Source organism: Salmo salar, chromosome 03, assembly GCF_965601325.2.
Source record: "Salmo salar chromosome 03, fSalSal1, whole genome shotgun sequence".
Lineage (NCBI taxonomy): Eukaryota > Metazoa > Chordata > Actinopteri > Salmoniformes > Salmonidae > Salmo > Salmo salar.
Window position 1 is genome coordinate 77071663 of NC_138293.1, and position 20858 is coordinate 77092520.

Consider the following 20858-nt stretch of genomic DNA (forward strand, 5'->3'; position numbering starts at 1 on the left):
TTGCTGCCGGTTATTCTCTGATCCACCTCTATGCAGACAACACCATTCTGTATACTTCTGGCCCTTCTTTGGACGCTGTGTTAACAAACCTCCAGACGAGCTTCAATGCCATACAACACTCCTTCCGTGACCTCCAACTGCCCTTAAATGCAAGTAAAACTAAATGCATGCTCTTCAAATTAAATCTAGAATCAGCATCCTATTTTGCAACAAAGCATCCTTCACTCATGCTGCCAAACATACCCTCGTAAAACGGACTATCCTACCGATCCTCGACTTCGGCGATGTCATTTACAAAATAGCCTCCAACACAGCAAATTGGATGCAGTCTATCACAGTGCCATCTGTTTTGTCAACAAAGCCCCATATAATACCCACCACTGCGACCTGCATGCTCTCCTTGGCTGGCCCTCACTTCATATGCGTCGCTAAACCCACTGGCTCCAGGTCATCTGTAAGTCTTTGCTAGGTAAAGCCCCGCCTTATCTCAACTCACTGGTCACCATAGCAGCACCCGCCCATAGCATGCGCTCCAGCAGGTATATTTCACTGGTCATCCCCAAAGCCAACTCTTCCTTTCGCCGCCTTTCCTTCCAGTTCTCTGCTACCAATGACGGGAGCGAATTGCAAAAATAACTGAATCTGGAGTCTTATTTCTCCCTCACTAACGTTATGCACCAGCTGTCAGGGCAGCTTACCGATCATTGCACCTGTACACAGCCCATCTGTAAATAACCCACCCAACTACCTCATCCCCCATATTGTTATTTATTTTTGCTCCTTTGCACCCCAGTGTCTCTACTTGCACATCATCTTCTGCACATCTATCACTCCAGTGTTAATGCTAAATTGTAATTATTTCGCCACTATGGCCTATATATTGCCTTACCTCCCTAATGTTACTACATTTGCACACACTGTATATAGATTTTTTTATTGTGTTATTGACTGTATGTTTGTTTATCCCATGTGTAACTCTGTGTTGTTTGTGTCGCACTGCTTTGCTTTATCTTGGCCAGACCACAGTTGTAAATGAGAACTTGTTCTCAACTGGCCTACCTGGTTAAATAAAGGTGAAATAAATAAATAAAAAATCCCCTTGCGAGGATAATGGTGCTTAGCCTTTTTATAATGTTTTATGAGATTGGAGAACACATTGGGAGGGATCTTAGACTATTCTTCCATACAGAATCTTTCCAGATCCTTGATGTCCTTCGGTCTGCACTTATGGACTGCCCTCTTCAATTCAAGACACAGGTGTTCAATGTGGTTCAAGTCCAGAGACTGAGATGGCCATTGCAAAATTTAAATTTTGTGGCCAATTAACCATTTCTTTGTAGATTTTGATGTGTGCTTGTGGTCATCGTCTTGCTGGAAGATCCACTTGCCGCCAAATTTCAGCCTGCTGGCAGAGGCAACTAGGTTTTTGACTTAAATGTCCTGGTACTTGTAGAGTTCATGATGCCGTTGACCTTTAACAAGGGTCCCAGGACCAGCGGAAGCAAAACAGCCCCAAAATGTGTGGTAGCCTTAGCCAGCCCTAAGACAGATAGGCCTAACATTATCACAGCAACTTGTTTCCAATAAAATATGCATCAAACTGCTTATGCTATTGAACAATTCACATTGAACAGGCTGAAATAAACATGTTTTTTGTGATTTACTTTGTTGTTTATATCACTTATGGCAGTGCACAGGGAATGGAAAGTAGTTGATAGAAGATTCTCCGACTTGGGCGAGCTACACTAAATAGAAAAACATGATACTCAACTTTTACTCAAAATAACATTACTTCCTGTAGCTTAGAACGTGACCATTTTCCATTGATTTCTGCCTGAATCTTCACTGCGCAAGCGCGAATTACAGGAAGTAATGGAATTGCTAGTTGAGTCTCTTGGCAGACTAGCATCTTGAGTTCAATTTTCTCCGGCAATAAAGTTATACATTTTCTGTGACCAAAAGAAATGTCATAAACAGAGCTGACAGAATTCCATATTTACATGTCATACGTATTTTGTTATATAATATATTTTAATCTGAACTTTGTGTTTGCATTATAATGTGTCTTATGTTACCGGCTACAATGGTGTTCTATGAATCCTGAATGCACTATGTAACTAACATTTATAGCAATAACTACACATTCTAGCTATAACAATAACACTAATAATCAATAAACATATCCAACGTTGCTACTTACAAGTGTCTACCCAGCAGAATAAGGCCATCCCTTTCTTGCTTGAATGCGTCTTCCACCAAAACAAGCCTCCATGCTGAACAGCAACTGTCAGGGTCAATGCATTTTGGTGGGGGATGGGCAGTACTGGCCATGTATATGTGACTCAAATAAGGATAGACTGAATATGATGCTGTTGAATGACAAAGACCTATCCAATTGTTTACCAGATAGATACAAAAGCACAGCATACAAACCGTGTGCAATACTGTGTTGTGTGAGAGGCACATGCTAAATCACTGCATAGGGAGGGATACGCATACATGCTATGTCTGCTATGTCGTAATACTTCAACCGAATAGGACATGTTATACATTGTTGTAAAGGTCAAAGGCTGTATAAATCGAATGTGCGTGCATATGTTCTGCGCAGAATATTTATCTAGAAGTCGATTTATTCGTAGCCAAAATGTTAATACAATGACATAAAAACCGGATTTTCTGGCGGGATTTTTGAAATAATGTTTATTCATTATTAAGTCATGAAAAATATTAATAACTTTCCACCCACGAGGCCACTATAGGGTTTTGGTCAGGAAAAGGGTGTTGGAAAAGGGTTTTGGTCAGACTGCAGGAAAAGGTTTTCAGTATTTTTGTTGTTGTAGTGGGGACAGTAAGTACAGTACTTTCTAAAAAGGATACTTCAAGGAAAATTCATGAACATATTTTTACAATTTTAAATGTTTATGTTTAACTCACATTATATAATCTAAAAGTATGCATTAAGGTGTCTATAATATAATAAACATGGCAAAAACAAGACAAATAAATGCATTTCTTTAGCTTACAAAATATTGGTTATAATGGTGGGGGAGTGCCAAGATGGAGGCGTGTAGGCTCAAAACAGTGCCCCCTGTCAGTCATCTAGAGTGTATATATCAATCCTTGAATGAAGGTCATTATCAAAGCCTGCAACCCCAACTTTCTCTCTTCTCCTCTCCCTGTATTTTTACTTCTCTCCAATCCTCCTCTATCCCTCTCTCCAACTCCAACTGCCCTTTGTGTTAGTGCTATTCACCTGGCCAGGAGTCCCATACAGAGCAAAAGATGGATAGGAATATAGAAGCAGAAGGAGAGTGTCCTTCCTTCCCTCTCTCTGCTGTTAATACTCTTCATCTGCTCAGATGGAACACAATCACCCCACTGGGCATACCTTCGTAATTTCAACGTGGAAATTTGGGTAATATTTGGTTGAAACGTTGATCCATGAGATTTCAACCTTTATTCACCCACTCAAAAAGACAGCCAGAAGTTTGTTGAATTCCCAATGTGTATTCACTATGCTTTCAACCATCTAAAAGCACAAACAAATTCCAATTGAAAAACAATGTTTGGTTTTTGGTCTAGTTGTCATCAAAATCTCTTATCAATGTGGTTTCAACCATTTAAATAACAACAAAGTTCAAAATACAATGTCATATATTTTGTATTTATAAAACAACTTAAAGTGTTATCACTGTCCTTCATCTAATAGCACAACCAAATGACCTGGATTGCAGTTCAGATTACATAAAAAATATATAGTGCAAGTGATCAATGCTGTTTGAGATTTTGCACAGATTATTATAAAAATTGTGAAGATCTCCACAGACCTGCAACCTTCGCGTACTATCTTGAACATGCACCCTTTCTATGATTACGTAAGACATTTATAGTTACAGTAACCTCAAAATGTGGCCATGAATATTACTAATTTTAAGGTTGAATAAATACTGGTACATTAGTTTGTAAGATAGCCTTAATTTCCGGCAATTTACTGTATTGCAAAAGTAATATTGAATTGTGTTTGGCTTGGTTGACAATGCAACCAAATATAAACATTTAGGCTAAAGGAGATCTATCTAATGCTTGGATAGTTTCATCTGAGCCACTGGCTATTCTTGAACTTTTATTTTTGGTTTAGTTGGAGACGTGAATCCAACTTGTTAACAAGTTAATAGGCTATTTACTGTATTACATACTGAATTGTGTTTGGCTGTCAACGCAACCAAATATCAACATTTAAAGGAGATGTATTTTCTGTGCCACTGACTTGGTCTGGCTTTATTAATTAATAATACATACATTTGATTCACGTCTCCATCTCAACAAAAAATCTAAGTGAAAGAATAGGACCAAATCAAATCAAACTTTTAATGCACTTTAAATCAACATTGATGTCACGTCCTGACCATAGAAGCTTTTATTTTCTATGGTAGAGTAGGTCAGGGCGTGATGGGGTTGTGTCTAGTATAGATTTTCTATGTTGTCATGTTCTTGTTTCTGTATTTCTATATTTTTCTTTTGGGATGATCTCCAATTAGAGGCAGCTGGTCATCGTTGTCTCGAATTGGAGATCATACTTAAGTAGTTGTTTTTCCCACCTGGGTTTGTGGGAGATTGTATTTTGAGGTAGTGTATGTTTCACCTCTTCGTCACGGTTTGTTATTTTGTATAGTAGTTTATTTGTGTGTCTTGCATAGTTTCACAGTTTAAATAAAATGTGGACCGATACACACGCTGCGCTTTGGTCCCCTTCTTCAGACAGACGTGACATTTGATTTGGTTTAGTCCTATGCTTGAAACTTTTACTGCAGTGTGTTGAATCAGGGTCACACAGTGTATTTCTTAATAGTCTTAAACAAATCTACTTTAGTTATGGTCTTAAAAAAATGCCAGATAAAGAGTTGAAATGTATTCCATTTTGAGTTTGCCTCCCAAAATTACACATTATATACAGTTGAAGTCAGAAGTTTACATACACCTTAGCCAAATACATTTAAACTCAGTTTTTCACAATTCCTGACATTTAATCCTAGTAAAAAGTCCTTGTCTTAGGTCAGTTAGGATCACCACTTTATTTTAAGAATGTGAAATGTCAAAATAATAGTAGAGAGAATTATTTATTTCAGCTTTTATTTCTTACATCACATTCCCAGTGGGTCAGAACTTTACATACACTCAATTAGTATTTGGTAGCATTGCCTTTAAATTGTTCAACTTGGGTCAAACATTTTGGGTAGCCTTCCCACAATAAGTTGGGTGAATTTCGACCCATTCCTCCTGACAGAGCTGGTGTAACTGAGTCAGGTTTGTAGGCCTCCTTGCTCGCACACACTTTTTCAGTTCTGCCCACAAATTTTCTATGGGATTGAGGTCAGGGCTTTGTGATGGCCACTCCAATACCTTGACTGTTGTCCTTAAGCCATTTTGCCACAACTTTGGAAGTATGCTTGGGGTAATTGTCCATTTGGAAGACCCATTTGCGACCAAGCTTTAACTTCCTGACTGATATGTCTTTGGCTATGCCGGATTAAGTGATATGACATGCTATTGTATAAAATCATTTCTCTGTAATTAATATTACCTGACTAAGCTAATCAGGTAAACGTAATTAACTAGAAAGTCGGGGCACCACGAAATAATGTTTATAGAGCTGCTATCTTCCGAATAAACTCTTAAAGACCTAGTAATCTTTTACATCAATAGCAGTCAATATTCAATCGTCACTTTATTTAGTCTCATCTGAAAGTTGTAAATTCTTGGTTATCTTCACGAACCCTGGCTAACAAGGTGAATCAGCAATACAACATTTAGTTTAATTATTTATTTACTAAATACCTAAATAATCACACAGAATTACATCTACACAGAATGGATCATACATTGATTACAAATTATGTCATGAAGGAAAACATCCCTAGTGGACGGAACAGATATGACGGCTGGTTACACAAAGAAAGGGGGTTGGGTTTTGAATGAAAGAGAGGGAAGACTGAGTAACAAAGGGAGAAGCTATGCTATCGTAAATACAGTATCTTATGCATTCAAATTACCACCCATTTGAAAAAGGAAAATGCAAGAAATATTTACTCTGAGCTGCGCTTCGGTAGATTGGTCGTAGATAGTAGACCGGGTTGTCCTTTGAAGAATGTCTGGTGGTAGAACGGATACTTGGTAGTACCGTCGTCGTGTGGTAGACAGATACTCTGTCCGTCCTCTCCTAGCCCACGTCTACAGTTTCTGCGCTAACGCAACGGCTAGGAGGTATCACTTCTTTAGTGAAAAAGAGTTCAAAGTTCATACTAAGTTGCCATACTTTAAGCTCATGCTATATTCCGGCTGGTATAGTCGAAATTCATCCTTCCGGCGTGTAGGTCGTCACCTTCACATTGAAATTCAATGCTAATTTTGTTAGGTTCTTGCTGAGGTTGGCTTAGTTCTGTAGGTGGTCTTTGTCCTTTCAACATGGGGACCTCAAGTCCACACATCCTTGGAACAGGAAGTTACATTTTCGTCAACGGGTTTATATAGTGGTGAAAGAAGGGTGTGTTTCATAGTTTACATCCCATGTCTGTTCACTTGGGCGGGGCCTCTGAGTGAGCAGAGTGGTGTTCTTCTGACAAACCGTTCTCTCATTAAGAAGCTAAAAATTACATTTCATGTTTTCACAAATAGTTTAATATTTAAACATTTAAATTGCACAAAAATTCCATGTGAATCTGTTAACTAGAATGTGTAGATTTTCCAAGATACAGTTTATGTCGTCCTATCATCAGTAATCATTTCTCAGACGCCAACTGAACTGACGTTATATTCATTAAGTCCCAAAGCATATTTTCAACTGGTTGGATTACCAAAATATGGTTCCGTTTCCCATCTTTTGATGTCACCAGACTCTCTCTCAATGTTAACAAAGGCTTTACAAGAGTCAACTCTATAGAGTAGAGAGAGAGAAAAGGGGAAAGGTATTTATGGGGGTCATAAACCTCCCTCATCAGGCCAACGTCATGACACTGAGGTCTTGAGATGTTGCTTCAATATATCCACATAATTTTCCTGCCTCATGATGCCATCTATTTGTGAAGTGCACCAGTCCCTCCTGCAGCAAAGCACCCCCACAACATGATGCTGCCACCCCTGTACTTCACGGTTGGGATGGTGTTCTTCGGCTTGCAAGCCTCCCCCTTTTTTCTCCAAACATAACGATGGTCATTATGGCCAAACAGTTCTATTTTTGTTTCATCAGACAAAGATCATACTTTTTTCTCCAAAAAGTATGATCTTTGTCCCCATGTGCAGTTGCAAACCGTAGTCTGGCTTTTTTATGGCGGTTTATGAGCAGTGGCTTCTTCCTTGCTGAGCGGCGTTTCAGGTTAGGCCGATATAGGACTCGTTTTACTGTGGATATAGATACTTTTGTACCTGATTCCTCCAGCATCTTCACAAGGTCCTTTGCTGTTGTTCTGGGATTGATTTGCACTTTCGCACCAAAGTACGTTCATCTCTAGGAGACAGAACGCGTCTCCTTCCTGAGCAGTATGATGGCTGCGTGGTCCCATGGTGTTTATACTTGTGTACTATTGTTTGTACAGATGAACGTGGTACCTTCAGGCATTTGGAAATTGCTCCCAAGGATGTACCAGACTTGTGGAGGTCTACATTTTTTTTCTGAGGTCTTGGCTGATTTCTTTTGATTTTCCCATGACGTCAATCAAAGAGTTTGAAGGTAGGCCTTGAAATACATCCACAGGTACATTTCCAATTGACTAAAATGACTGTCAATTAGCCTATCAGAAGCTTCTAAAAGCCATGACTTAATTTTCTGCAATTTTCCAAGCTGTTTAAAGGCACAGTCAACTTAGTGTATGTAAACTTCTGACCCACTGGAAATGTGATACAGTGAATTATAAGTGAAATAATCTGTCTGTAAACAATTGTTGGAAAAATTACTTGTGTACTGCACAAAGTAGATGTCCTAACCGACTTGCCAAAAATATCGTTTGTTAACAAGAAATTTGTGGAGTGATTGAAAAACAAGTTTTAATGACTCCAACCTAAGTGTATGTAAACTTCCGACTTCAACTGTACATCACAGAAGACTGAAATATAACAAAACGGTTTGAGAAAGAAACACCAGATTTTCGGACTTTAAAAATGGTTTATGTTTAATAAAATATCAATAACATTCCACCCATGAGGCCACTAGAGGGTGATTTGGTCATTTGGCTGCAGGAAAAGGGCTACATTAGATTTTTGGTTGAGATGAAGACATGTATCCAAAATGTTAAATATTAACTCGTAGATTCAATTTGAAATCAACCAATGCTTGAAACCCTACGCCTATATGTATTGTCTAGTTTTAGTTGAAACCTGGTTTGAATTCAAACAATAGTTGTTGATGACTTCACAAATGCTATAGGCCTAAATAGTATCATTGATGATTATGCTTTATGAAGTATGGTTACATTTAATTTGCTCTGTTAAACCTACCCTTTGAATGACTTTAATAGCAACAGTGAATCTATTTAGTTATTAAGAGATCTCTCAATAATCATTCTCATGATAGCACATTGGTGGTAGTCAGTGACAAATATAAAATCTAAGCAGGGCTCTGTTAAAACTCTGGAAAGGAGACCAAAGGGATATGGCTGGGGTCTTTGACAATTTTTAGGGCCTTCCTCTGACACCGCCTGGTGTAGAGGTCCTGGATGGCAGGCAGCTTAGCCCTGGTGATGTACTGGGCCATACGCACTACACTCTGTAGTGCCTTGCGGTAGGAGGCCGAGCAATTGCCGTACCAGGCAGTGATGCAACCCGTCAGGATGCTCTCGATGTTGCAGCTGTAGAACCTTTTGAGGATCTCAGGACCAATCCCAAATCTTTTTAGTTTCCTGAGGGGGAATAGGCTTTGTCGTGCCCTCTTCACGGCTGTCTTGGTGTGTTTGGACCATTCAAGTTTGTTGGTGATGTGGACACTGAGGAACTTGAAGCTCTCAACCTGATCCACTACAGCCTCGTCGATGAGAATGGGGGCATACTCGGTCCTCCTTTTCCTGTAGTCCACAATCATCTCCTTAGTCTTGGTTACGTTGAGGGATAGGTTGTTATTCTGGCACCACCCGGCCAGGTCTCTGACCTCCTCCCTATAGGCTGTCTCGTCGTTGTCGGTTATCAGGCCTACCACTGTTGTGTTGTCTGCAAACTTCCTGATGGTGTTGGAGTCGTGCCTGGCCATGCAATCGTGGGTGAACAGGGTGTACAGGAGGGGACTGAGCACGCACCCTTGGGGGGCTCCAGTGTTGAGGATCAGCGTGGCAGATGTGTTGCTACCTACCCTCACCACCTGGGGGCTGCCCGTCAGGAAGTCCAGGATCCAGTTGTAGAGGGAGGTGTTTAGTCCCAGGATCTTTAGCTTAGTGATGAGCTTTGAGTGTACTATGGTGTTGAACAGTGGTGTTGGTACCTTGCCTATGGTGTTGGTACCTTGCCTTATCTTTGTGTTACCTACCAGACCTGTAAAGAAATTAACAAAACCTTTTTAGATTTTACGTTGAAAAATAAATAAAAATAAATCTGTCCTGTCTAGTAAATGGTCTGAAGATGGTTTTGAATGTTTGCAAATTGTTTTATCTGATACTTTATACTTTATGAAAACGTTTAAATATGGGTGCTCTACAGTTCCTTTTGAAATGTAATTGTCTACCAATTATCTAATATCTACCAATCAAATTTTCCATGAAGAAGCTCTTTTAGCTTTGAACTTTTCTCCTCACAAAGTACTACTGTGAAACAACAAAAATATTACCATTAAAACAACTCTGTATTCTTCCCTAAATGGTATTATATCTTAGAAAATTGCCTAAGCGGCTAATAAGAGACTGGAATGAAAAATGTATCTAATATGTTACTTGACAACCTTTTTATACTGAAACCAATTAGAATTATTAGTGGAGGCAAAAAGGTGACAGGACCACACAGCCACACATCTGACCCCCTGCAGCCCAGCTGGTACTTATAATCGTTATCACAGACAGACCAGAGACTTTATTAGGCAGAACATCCTGGTGATGATGTCTGTGATAAAGAGAAAACATGAGAAAATATGTGAGAATTATAATTAGATGGACAGTAGGAGGGCTCAGACACCCAGAGAGGGGCTAAGAGAGAAGATTATGCAAGTCCTGCAGGCGAAGATCAGATAAAAGTGACAGAAGAGTCAGAGAGAGGGGGTTGGGAAGGGGGAGAGAGAGTGGAGAGCGAGAGGAGATCTAGACTCAGAGAGAAAGAGAGGAAATGAGTGTCACAATGAGTGTCTCAGTGACTGGACTATGGTAATGAGAGAAGAGATGGTGCTCATCTGCCTGCAGAATTGAGTTTGACAGACTCATGCTGGCACAGCTGCAGACAAGAGAGGCTGATTTGGGTATCGGATGGGTAAGACCTTCGCACCTCATCCATCAATCCTGCATTCTGTATCATTCCACAAAGTGACTTTCATATGAAGAACCATGCCCGACTGATTGTGTAAGGTAAGTGTGATTAACTCAGGAATAATCATGTTGGCACTAGGCATGCAATTGCTTAATAAAATATTCAAAACATTGGTTCAATTACTTACATTGGTTCAGTTATTTTAATTAGCTATGCCACAATTAGGTTCTAACTTGACTATGTCATCTCATCAATCAAAATAGGGGTGGGGGGGGGGGGGGGTTACTAAGCTAACATATGGAATTGTTTTAAGATGGTCATACTATGGATCATTTAGCTATTTGATTTAGAATTGTAGAAAGTATATACAAAATATATATAAAAAATGATTTGATAAATAATTGAATTTGGCCTTTACTACTATAGCTCATAGAAACGCATTGAATAACACATTCAAAAATGAAAGAAAAGAGAGTAAAAAGATAAATCATAAGAAATACAGTTTTGAAGTGTCTGTCTTATATCTAGGAGATATCTGTTTTTTTGGACACATATTTAATCCCTTATTTTTGTTGGCACAAAACTACCTCCATACTTCTATGAATTTGTATGGAAGAGTCTCCTCTTTCCACAGTGAAGTCATATTAGTTTGTAGCCCAAACGGTTCAGAAGCTACAGACGGTTTCGTGAGAAGACCCCTTTTAGGGATGTCTCCTGGTCTGACAAACAGCGCTGTAGCTCTGCCACTTTCCACTGCAGATGCGGAAGGACAACATTGGCGGATGTGGTGGATTGAGACATGCAAAATAACAGATATCTCTACTTTAAATGTAAGGATTTTTATGTGGATTATTGTATTATGTTAATTAGATAGTGTATTTCTAAATATACTGCTCAAAAAAATAAAGGGAACACTTAAACAACACATCCTAGATCTGAATGAAAGAAATAATCTTATTAAATACTTTTTTCTTTACATAGTTGAATGTGCTGACAACAAAATCACACAAAAATAATCAATGGAAATCCAATTTATCAACCCAAGGAGGTCTGGATTTGGAGTCACACTCAAAATTAAAGTGGAAAACCACACTACAGGCTGATCCAACTTTGATGTAATATCCTTAAAACAAGTCAAAATGAGGCTCAGTAGTGTGTGTGGCCTCCACGTGCCTGTATGACCTCCCTACAACGCCTGGGCATGCTCCTGATGAGGTGATGGATGGTCTCCTGAGGGATCTCCTCCCAGACCTGGACTAAAGCATCCGCCAACTCCTGGACAGTCTGTGGTGCAACGTGGCGTTGGTGGATGGAGCGAGACATGATGTCCCAGATGTGCTCAATTGGATTCAGGTCTGGGGAACGGGCGGGCCAGTCCATAGCATCAATGCCTTCCTCTTGCAGGAACTGCTGACACACTCCAGCCACATGAGGTCTAGCATTGTCTTGCATTAGGAGGAACCCAGGGCCAACCGCACCAGCATATGGTCTCACAAGGGGTCTGAGGATCTCATCTCGGTACCTAATGGCAGTCAGGCTACCTCTGGCGAGCACATGGAGGGCTGTGCGGCCCCCCAAAGAAATGCCACCCCACACCATGACTGACCCACCGCCAAACCGGTCATGCTGGAGGATGTTGCAGGCAGCAGAACGTTCTCCACGGCGTCTCCAGACTCTGTCACGTCTGTCACGTGCTCAGTGTGAACCTGCTTTCATCTGTGAAGAGCACAGGGCGCCAGTGGCGAATTTGCCAATCTTGGTGTTCTCTGGCAAATGCCAAACGTCCTGCACGGTGTTGGGCTGTAAGCACAACCCCCACCTGTGGACGTCGGGCCCTCATACCACCCTCATGGTGTCTGTTTCTGACCGTTTGAGCAGACACATGCACATTTGTGGCCTGCTGGAGGTCATTTTGCAGGGCTCTGGCAGTGCTTCTCCTGCTCCTCCTTGCACAAAGGCGGAGGTAGCGGTCCTGCTGCTGGGTTGTTGCCCTCCTACGGCCTCCTCCACGTCTCCTGATGTACTGGCCTGTCTCCTGGTAGCGCCTCCATGCTCTGGACACTACACTGACAGACACAGCAAACCTTCTTGCCACAGCTCGCATTGATGTGCCATCCTGGATGAGCTGCACTACCTGAGCCACTTGTGTGGGTTGTAGACTACGTCTCATGCTACCACTAGAGGGAAAGCACCGCCAGCATTCAAAAGTGACCAAAACATCAGCCAGGAAGCATAGGAACTGAGAAGTGGTCTGTGGTCCCCACCTGCAGAACCACTCCTTTATTGGGGGTGTCTTGCTAATTGCCTATAATTTCCACCTGTTGTCTATTCCATTTGCACAACAGCATGTGAAATGTATTGTCAATCAGTGTTGCTTCCTAAGTGGACAGTTTGATTTCACAGAAGTGTGATTGACTTGGAGTTACATTGGGTTGTTTAAGTGTTCCCTTTATTTTTTTGAGCAGTGTACATTCCAATATTCAACTACTTATATTTTCAAGTAAAAACTATCAAAATAGTTACTTCAAAATGTCTTTGAAAGTAAGTGAAATACCCTAAATAATATTTGAACCCACACCTGTTTCATATGTATTTTAGCTTGTATAGCTCTTCTCAAGTTTGTGAGGGGAGGAGATGTGTTTGCAGTTGTTATAGCATGGTTGCATCTGCAGTTAGTTTTGATAGGGAGCACTTGTGTTCTGTGATTCAAACAGGAGCACAACGCAGTAAGGAGAATCAAGGGGAAACGTAATGTATTCACTTCAGATGACATGACGACTAATGGCTCGTCTTAGGTCATTGTCACTGCCCTGCCTCTACTAACATGAAACCTGTGGTCTTATAATCAGGGAGGTTCTTTGTCAGTTTTACTTACTCTCTCAAGTTGAAATGTGCAGCTTTATATTCGCCTTGGTTCCTCCATGAATATACCTTCATTGGCAAGGAAGCCTCTTAAAGAAGGGGGGAGGGGAGTGACAGAGAGGGTGCAAAAAACTGCAGCAGATAGAAAGAAGGATAAAGGAGTACAGTGAAAAAAAGCTATCCAGCAAGTTTACAAAGCTACTGATTATTCCCATGCCCACCTGGAGATGTCATTTTGCTGTATTGTGCCAGGTGTAATTTTACCCCAGCAGAAGGAAGGAAAGGTAAGGATGGATGGTTGTAATTTGCTGTTTGAAAAGAGCTGGCTCATGAGTGTGAAACATCATTATCCTCTGTCAGGCTAGCATGGCTGAAGTGGATTGGGCAGCTATACTAGCAGACTGTAGAGGAAATGAATGAAGACTTGAGTGCTGGCCATGTTCAGTGATGAGATCAGTAATTTTCTCATTCAAGTGTTGACTACGGGCACAGAGCAATAACCCTGCATATATTTTCTGTTCTGAGCTGCTCAGAAGTGCCCTGTAAGCAATCTGTTTTTCACTCTCTTTCTTTAACCCGTTGAGACCCAAGCATATATCCAAATAAAATAAAAATATATGCAAAATATTGCCCTTCAGAAATACTTTTAATAGGCCTCTGATAATGAAAATAATGTATTTAAGTTTGTAGAACAATTTTCTGGAAACGTTGCAAAAATGCAACATTGTGCTTCAAAGGTATGTGTATTAACACAATTGTGAAATAATATTAAACGGAAACAATCTCTCTAACTTGTCTATCAATTAATTAATGTGACCCGATGCTCCCTGCAAGAGACTAGGTTGTGCAGGAAAAGACTACCATTACTCAAGGACTAAGCATACACAAAGCAAGGACTGAAAACAACCTCCACAAACCAATCTGTTGGCCTGTAACTATTCAGCAAAAGCAGCTGTCACAAAAATCTGCCCCAAAAAATCATCCTTGGTTATTAGGTTTACCCATTCAATTGTTGGGAGCATACAGTATTTAGAGTGTGCGACTTTCTGTCTTTCTTTTTTATCAGCCAAACCACGTAACTAGTACTCAGTTCTGTGATGATGAGTAATCATCGCCCATTCACACGGCTATCTGCTCCCAGGGTGCCCCATGGGTCTTGTTATGTGTCATTTCTGTCACGACAAATACAGAAGCTGTGCTCTTGGAGGACCTTGGAAAAAGGGATATGTATGCCTGGAGAGTGCAGAGTGACACTAAGGCAGAGATTTGAGGGCAGGCTTGAAGTTATCGGGTTTGATGTGTGTGCGTGCATGCCTGGTGTGTGTAACCATGCATACATAGTGCATTCAAATCAAATCAAATGTTATTTGTCACATACACATGGTTAACAGATGTTAATGTGAGTGTAGCGAAATGCTTGTGCTTCTAGTTCCGACAGTGCAGTAATATCTAACAAGTAATCTAACAATTCCCCAACAACTACCTAATACACACAAATCTAAAAGGGGTGAATGAGAATATGTACATGTAAGTATATGGATGAGCAATGGCCGAGAGGCATAGGCAAGGTGCAAAAGATGGTATAAAATACAGTATATACATGTGATATGAGTAATGTAAGATATTTAAACATTATTAAAGTGGCATTATTAACCTCTCTGGGCTAGGCGGGACGAATTCGTCCCATTACGCAACCGCCAGTCTAGTCCAGTGATGCGATTTTCAAATACCGTAAAAATCCTATTACTTCAATTTCTCAAACATATGACTATTTTACAGCTATTTAAAGACAAGACTCTCGTTAATCTAACCACACTGTCCGATTTCAAAAAGGCTTTACAACGAAAGCAAAACATTAGATTATGTCAGCAGAGTACCAAGCCAGAAATAATCAGACACCCATTTTTCAAGCTAGCATATAATGTCACAAAAACCCAGAAGACAGCTAAATGCAGCACTAACCTTTGATGATCTTCATCAGATGACAACCCTAGGACATTATGTTATACAATACATGCATGTTTTGTTCAATCAAGTTCATATTTATATCAAAAAACAGCTTTTTACATTAGCATGTGACGTTTTTTATCCAGCCGTGTCAATACTGCCTCCTAGCCCTAACAGGTTAAGTGGCATTGTATAAAGTGACTAGTGATCCATTTATTAAAGTGGCCAGTGATTGAGTCTCAATGTAGACAGCAGCCTCTCTGAGTAAGTGATTGCTGTTTAGCAGTCTCATAGCCTTGAGATAGAAGTTGTTTTACAGTCTCTCGTCTCAGCTTTGATGCACCTGTACTGACCTCGCCTTCTGGATGGTAGCGGTGTGAACAAGCAGTGGCTCGGGTGGTTGATGTCCATGATGATCTTTTGGCCTTTCTGTAACATCAGGTGCTGTAGGTGTCATGGAGGGCAGATAGTTTGCCCCTGGTGATGCGTTGTGCAGACCGCACCACCCTCTGGAGAGCCTTGCGGTTGAGGGCGGTGCAGTTGCCATACCAGGCTGAGATACAGCCCGACAGGATGCTCTTGATTGTGCATCTGTAAAAGTTTGTCAGGGTTTTGGGTGACAAGCCAAATTTCTTCAGCCTCCTGAGGTTGAAGAGGCGCAGTTGTGCCTTCTTCACCACACTGTCTGTGTGGGTGGACATTTTCAGTGTGTCATTGATGTGTACGCCGAGGAACTTAAAACTTTACACCTTCTCCACTGCTGTCCCTTCGATGTGGATAGTGTGGTGCACCCTCTGCTGTTTCCTGAAGTCCATGATCATCTTCTTTGTTTTGTTGACGTTGAGTGAGAGGTTGTTTTCCTGACACCACCCTCCGAGTGCCCTCACCTCCTCCCTGTAGGCTGTCTCATCGTTGTTGGTAATCAAGCCCACTACCTTTGTGTCATCTGCAAACGTGATGATTGACTTGGAGGTGTGCATGGCCATGCAGTCGTGGGTGAACAGGGAGTACAAGAGGGGGCTGAGCACGCACCCTTGTGAGGCCCCAGTGTTGAGGGTCAGCGAAGTGGAGATGTTGTTTCCTACCTTCACCACCTGGGGGCGGCCCGTCAGAAAGTCCAGGACTCTGTAGTCCACCTGTGGTAAATTCAATTGATTGTACATTATTTGGAAAGGCACACACCTGTCTATATAAGGTCCCACAGTTGACAGTGCATGTTAGAGCAAAAACCAAGCCACGAGGTTGAAGGAACTGTCCGTAGAGCTCTGAGACAGGATTGTGTCGAGGCACAGATCTGGGGATGTATACCAAAAAACGCCTGCCGCATTGAAGGTCCCCAAGAAGACAGTGGCCTCCATCATTCTTAAATGGAAGAAGTTTGGAACCACCAAGACTCTTCCTAGAGCTGGCCAGCTGGACAAACTGAGCAATCGGGAGAGAGGGGCTTCGGGACAAGTCTCTAGCCAGAGCCCGGACTTGAACCCAATCAAACATCTCTGGAAAATAACTGTGCAGCGATGTTCCCCATCCAAACTGACAGAGCTTGAGAGCATCTGCAGAAAAGAATGAGAGAAACTCTCAAAATACAGGTGTGCCAAGCTTGTAGCGTCATACCCAAGAAGACTTGAAGCTGTAATCGCTGCCAAAAGTGCTTCAACAAAGTACTGAGTAAAGGGTTTGAATTCTTATGTAAATATGATATGTCCATTTTTTATTTATAATAAATTAGCAAAAAATTCAAAAAACCTGTTCTTGCTTTGTCATTTTGGGGTATTGTGTGTACAAAAAAGATGGGGAAAATGTAATCAATTTTAGAATAAGGCTGTAACGTAACAAATTGTGGAAAAAGTCAAGGGGTCTGAGTACTTTCTGAAGGCACTGTAAGTGTTTGGATATGGTTCCTGAAAGGGCACAGAGGCAAAGAAAGAGCCAGGCAAGTTCCCATTAGTCTCATTACAGTCTTTTCAGTGCAATCAGGGTCTGTTGTAATGCAAAATCCTCAAGAGTCCTACACAGACCACCTGTCACTATTATAATCACTCAATGTGCCTCCTCAAAGTGAAGCATACAATGCTTGTAATCACACAGGTGCACTTGAGATATCTAGGAGTTTTGTTAAATTAAATTAGTACTAAGTTGTAGTCATGCAGAAAATTAATTTCCCTTCGGAGAGACATTTCATTTTGACAATTCAACATAATTTATTTTTAACTGTTCAATGGCCTTATGTAAGTATGACTCTCAGATTCTCAAATTGTCTCTATTAAAGTCACGACAGTACTCATCCCTGTCCCATTACAACTGATTACACAATCTGGTCTCAGAGCATTTCATATAATTCTGCACGTAAATCCATGACACTCCATTTAGTAAGTTAAGTTTCATATGGTAGTATTAATTTGTTGATGTCCATCACCCATTTCGTATGATATGTTACGAATTACAATTCGTATTATGTCACAAATTTGCAAAAGGGAGAATGTTACAAATGTGCAAAAACATACAATATGTTATGACTTTGCTAAAAGTATGATATGTTATGAATTCTAGCTAGGTGGCTAACGTTAGCTAGGTTAGGGGTTAGGGGTAGGGTTAAGTTTAGGAGTTAGGTTAAAGGGTTAAGGTAAGGGTTAGGGGAAGGGTTAGCTAAAAGGACTATGGTTAGGGGCATGGTTAGCTAACATGCTAAGTAGTTGCAAAGTAGGTAAAAAGTAGTAAGTAGTTGAAAAGTTACTAATTAGCTAAAATGCTAAAGTTGTCCGTGATGAGATTCAAACTCGCAACCTTTGGGTTGCTAGACATTTGCGTTATACACGCACTCATCCACCCCAACTTAAGTAATCATCTGTCTTATGTACCCATACCAAACGTAACATATGATACAAATTTGTGTGCCCTGGATTTACATGTACTATGTTACGTCTAGTCTATGAGACCAGGCTGGATTACATAGATCTAATAAGCAAGTACTGTTTGCTTACAAACGTTTGAACCAATCTTCAACTTAATATCTCTCATTCTTTGCAGATGGCATTGAAGCTGAATACTCCTTGCTCCTCTATGACATCATGGCTACAGTCTCTGCCCTCTCCTCTCCCTCTGTCCTCTACCACCTCCCAGAGCTCAACTTCTCCTCCTGCCCCTGTCCATCCATCCAGACCCTGAATGCCACCACACTGCCACCCCCCATCAACCCTCCTTCCTTTGGATTGTCCTGTTTCACCATGACCCTGGGTGGCCTCTCCAACCTAAGCGCCCTGGGCATCCTGGCCAAGTCCTATGTACGCTTCAGACAACGGGCCAAAGCTCCGTTCCTGCTGTTAGTGGGGGCTCTTCTGCTAACCGACCTGGCTGGTAATTTGATCCCTGGTGCCTTTGCCCTCCATCTGCACCTGGGTCGAAGTCGGAGGCACAGGGTGGCTGCAGGAATGCGTGACACCACCGAGCCTGCCGGGATGTTCTGCCAACTGTTCGGTGCCAGCTTGGTGTTCTTCGGCCTGTGCCCTCTATTACTGGGCAGTGCCATGGCCGTGGAGCGTTGTATGGGCATTACCCAGCCCCTCCTCCACTCTGCCCTGATCACGGTGGCCCACATGCGTCTGGTTGTCCTCCTGCTGTCCTCCTTGGCCCTGCTGCTGGCCGGGCTCCCCCTGGTGGATGTGGGTAGTTACACAACCCAATTCCCTGGTACCTGGTGCTTTCTGACAGTCCACGGGCCGCTCTCCATGGCTGACGCCAGCCTGGCCCTCACCTTCTCCGGCCTGGGGCTCACGGCGCTCAGCCTCTCCCTGATTTGTAACACCCTGAGCGGGCTGGCACTGCTGCAGGCCAGGCTCAGCTCCCAGGGCATCAGGACAAACACTACAGCAGCACCTGGACGATATGGAAGAACCTCCTCCTCTCCCCTACGCTCGCTGGATGTAGAGATGATGGCCCAGTTGACAATGATCACGATGGTGTCCTGTGTGTGCTGGAGCCCGTTTCTAGTGAGTAGCTAGAGCCTCCACTAACATTTGACCTTGTTTATACTGTAGCTGGTTTAACATTGGTAGCCTGCTTATCGTAGACAAGGCTTTTGCTTGTTTAAACACAGACACACAAGTGTTTCTAAAATTAATAGTAGATTACAACATATTCACCTCATTGATTCAGGCCTGTCTCATATACAGTGTGCCTTTCAGTGACCCACAGTGTCTTTTATGTCCCTAACATAGTGGCTTTTCTGTCCACCATCACCAGATCTCCATCTCTCTGCTGGTGGGTCAGTTCTGCCGCGGCGGGCGAGGCTCCAGCCACACGGTACATCAGTCAGAGAGGCTGGTTTTGTTGGGCCTCCGCATGGCCACCTGGAACCAGATCCTGGACCCCTGGGTCTACATCCTGCTCAGACGGGCTGTGCTGCGCAGGGTCTTCCGCATCCTCCAGCCAGACTCCAGGTCCACCCCGACACAGAGCAGCTCCTGCACTACAGCCTCACGCAGACAGGGAATTGGACTACACTGACCCATGAACGTGTGTATAGATATTCCCATTTGTGGATACGCTCTCTGTGATGAACTGAGTGAAGAGAGAACTTAAAACACCAAGTGAAACAGGTTTGAGATGCTGCACATCGATGCATAGGCCTACAGTACAAGAATGTGGACATATACTCATAGCAGAAGAGCAGTTGGCAATCATGGGATAGTCAACTCATAAACACATAGAGATGTTTCACTTAGTTTGGTGACCTGTAAACACCTGCAAGCGTATCAGTCTCTAATTTGTACTACTGTATTTGTGTTGAAATGCTTCTAAACAGTGAAGAGGCGAAGCGACAGGATTTACTCCGCCCAAAATCTTTCCATGAAAATAAGACCACGAAGTGAGGAATTTTTGAATGGCCAATGAGTGTCAAATTTGGTCAACAAAAAAATGTAATTGCTAATTTGCTACGTGAGGCTTATTTGATCGAATATACGTTTTGTAATGGTTAGGTTGTTACACGTGGTATTTCGGCAACTTTGAAAAAAAGTACTTTATATCAGAGTTATGCCTGTTGTTCATACGCTTTTTCTGCCCTCTCATTGGCTAGAATGGTCCCACCTGATCTCGCCTCCCGCACCTGCTTTCCATCTTTGAGGACATGTATTTCCATTGTTAGAGCGGCCACTTGACTATCTTGTCAATATAATAGATCGTCTTTGTTGTAACCCACCAGACTGTAATGTTTATGTTTACTTTAAATGGCTGCATGGAATTGCTTCATTGTGATTCAAAATAAATAGCTGCTCCTTCATAAAGTTTCATTTCAACATTTGTAGAACGAATTAGGCTACTGTAGAGGTCAAAACTATTTGACTCATAACGAAAGTATAACCTACCTGAGAGCCTCTGTATGACAAAGTAGAGAATAGAGCAGGGCTTTTTGCATCACACACATATATCGTTTCAATAGGATATCTGTATACAGTACACAGTATTTGTCTGAATGTGATTTAATATTCTCAATATGTAGCAACACTTGCAGTCATTGGTCAACTGGATGAAGTGAACCTGAAACGGGCGGGTCAAGAGGCGGATTCCCCTTCGTCATCATAACATCGGCCAATGGGATTGAGTCGGTAATTCGATGAGGAGCA

At 41.8% G+C, this 20858-nt stretch overlaps 1 protein-coding gene across 1 annotated transcript; it reads left to right on the top strand.

The window, feature by feature from the left end:
- The first annotated feature begins 10218 nt into the window (after positions 1 to 10218).
- On the top strand, positions 10219 to 20431 carry LOC106601638 (prostaglandin E2 receptor EP1 subtype-like). The gene is made up of 3 exons (XM_014193976.3): positions 10219 to 10526; positions 18265 to 19223; positions 19477 to 20431. The coding sequence occupies exons 2-3, from the start codon at positions 18306 to 18308 to the stop codon at positions 19738 to 19740; spliced, it is 1182 nt and encodes a 393-aa protein (XP_014049451.1). The 5' UTR covers positions 10219 to 10526; positions 18265 to 18305; the 3' UTR covers positions 19741 to 20431.
- The last annotated feature ends 427 nt before the right edge of the window (positions 20432 to 20858 follow it).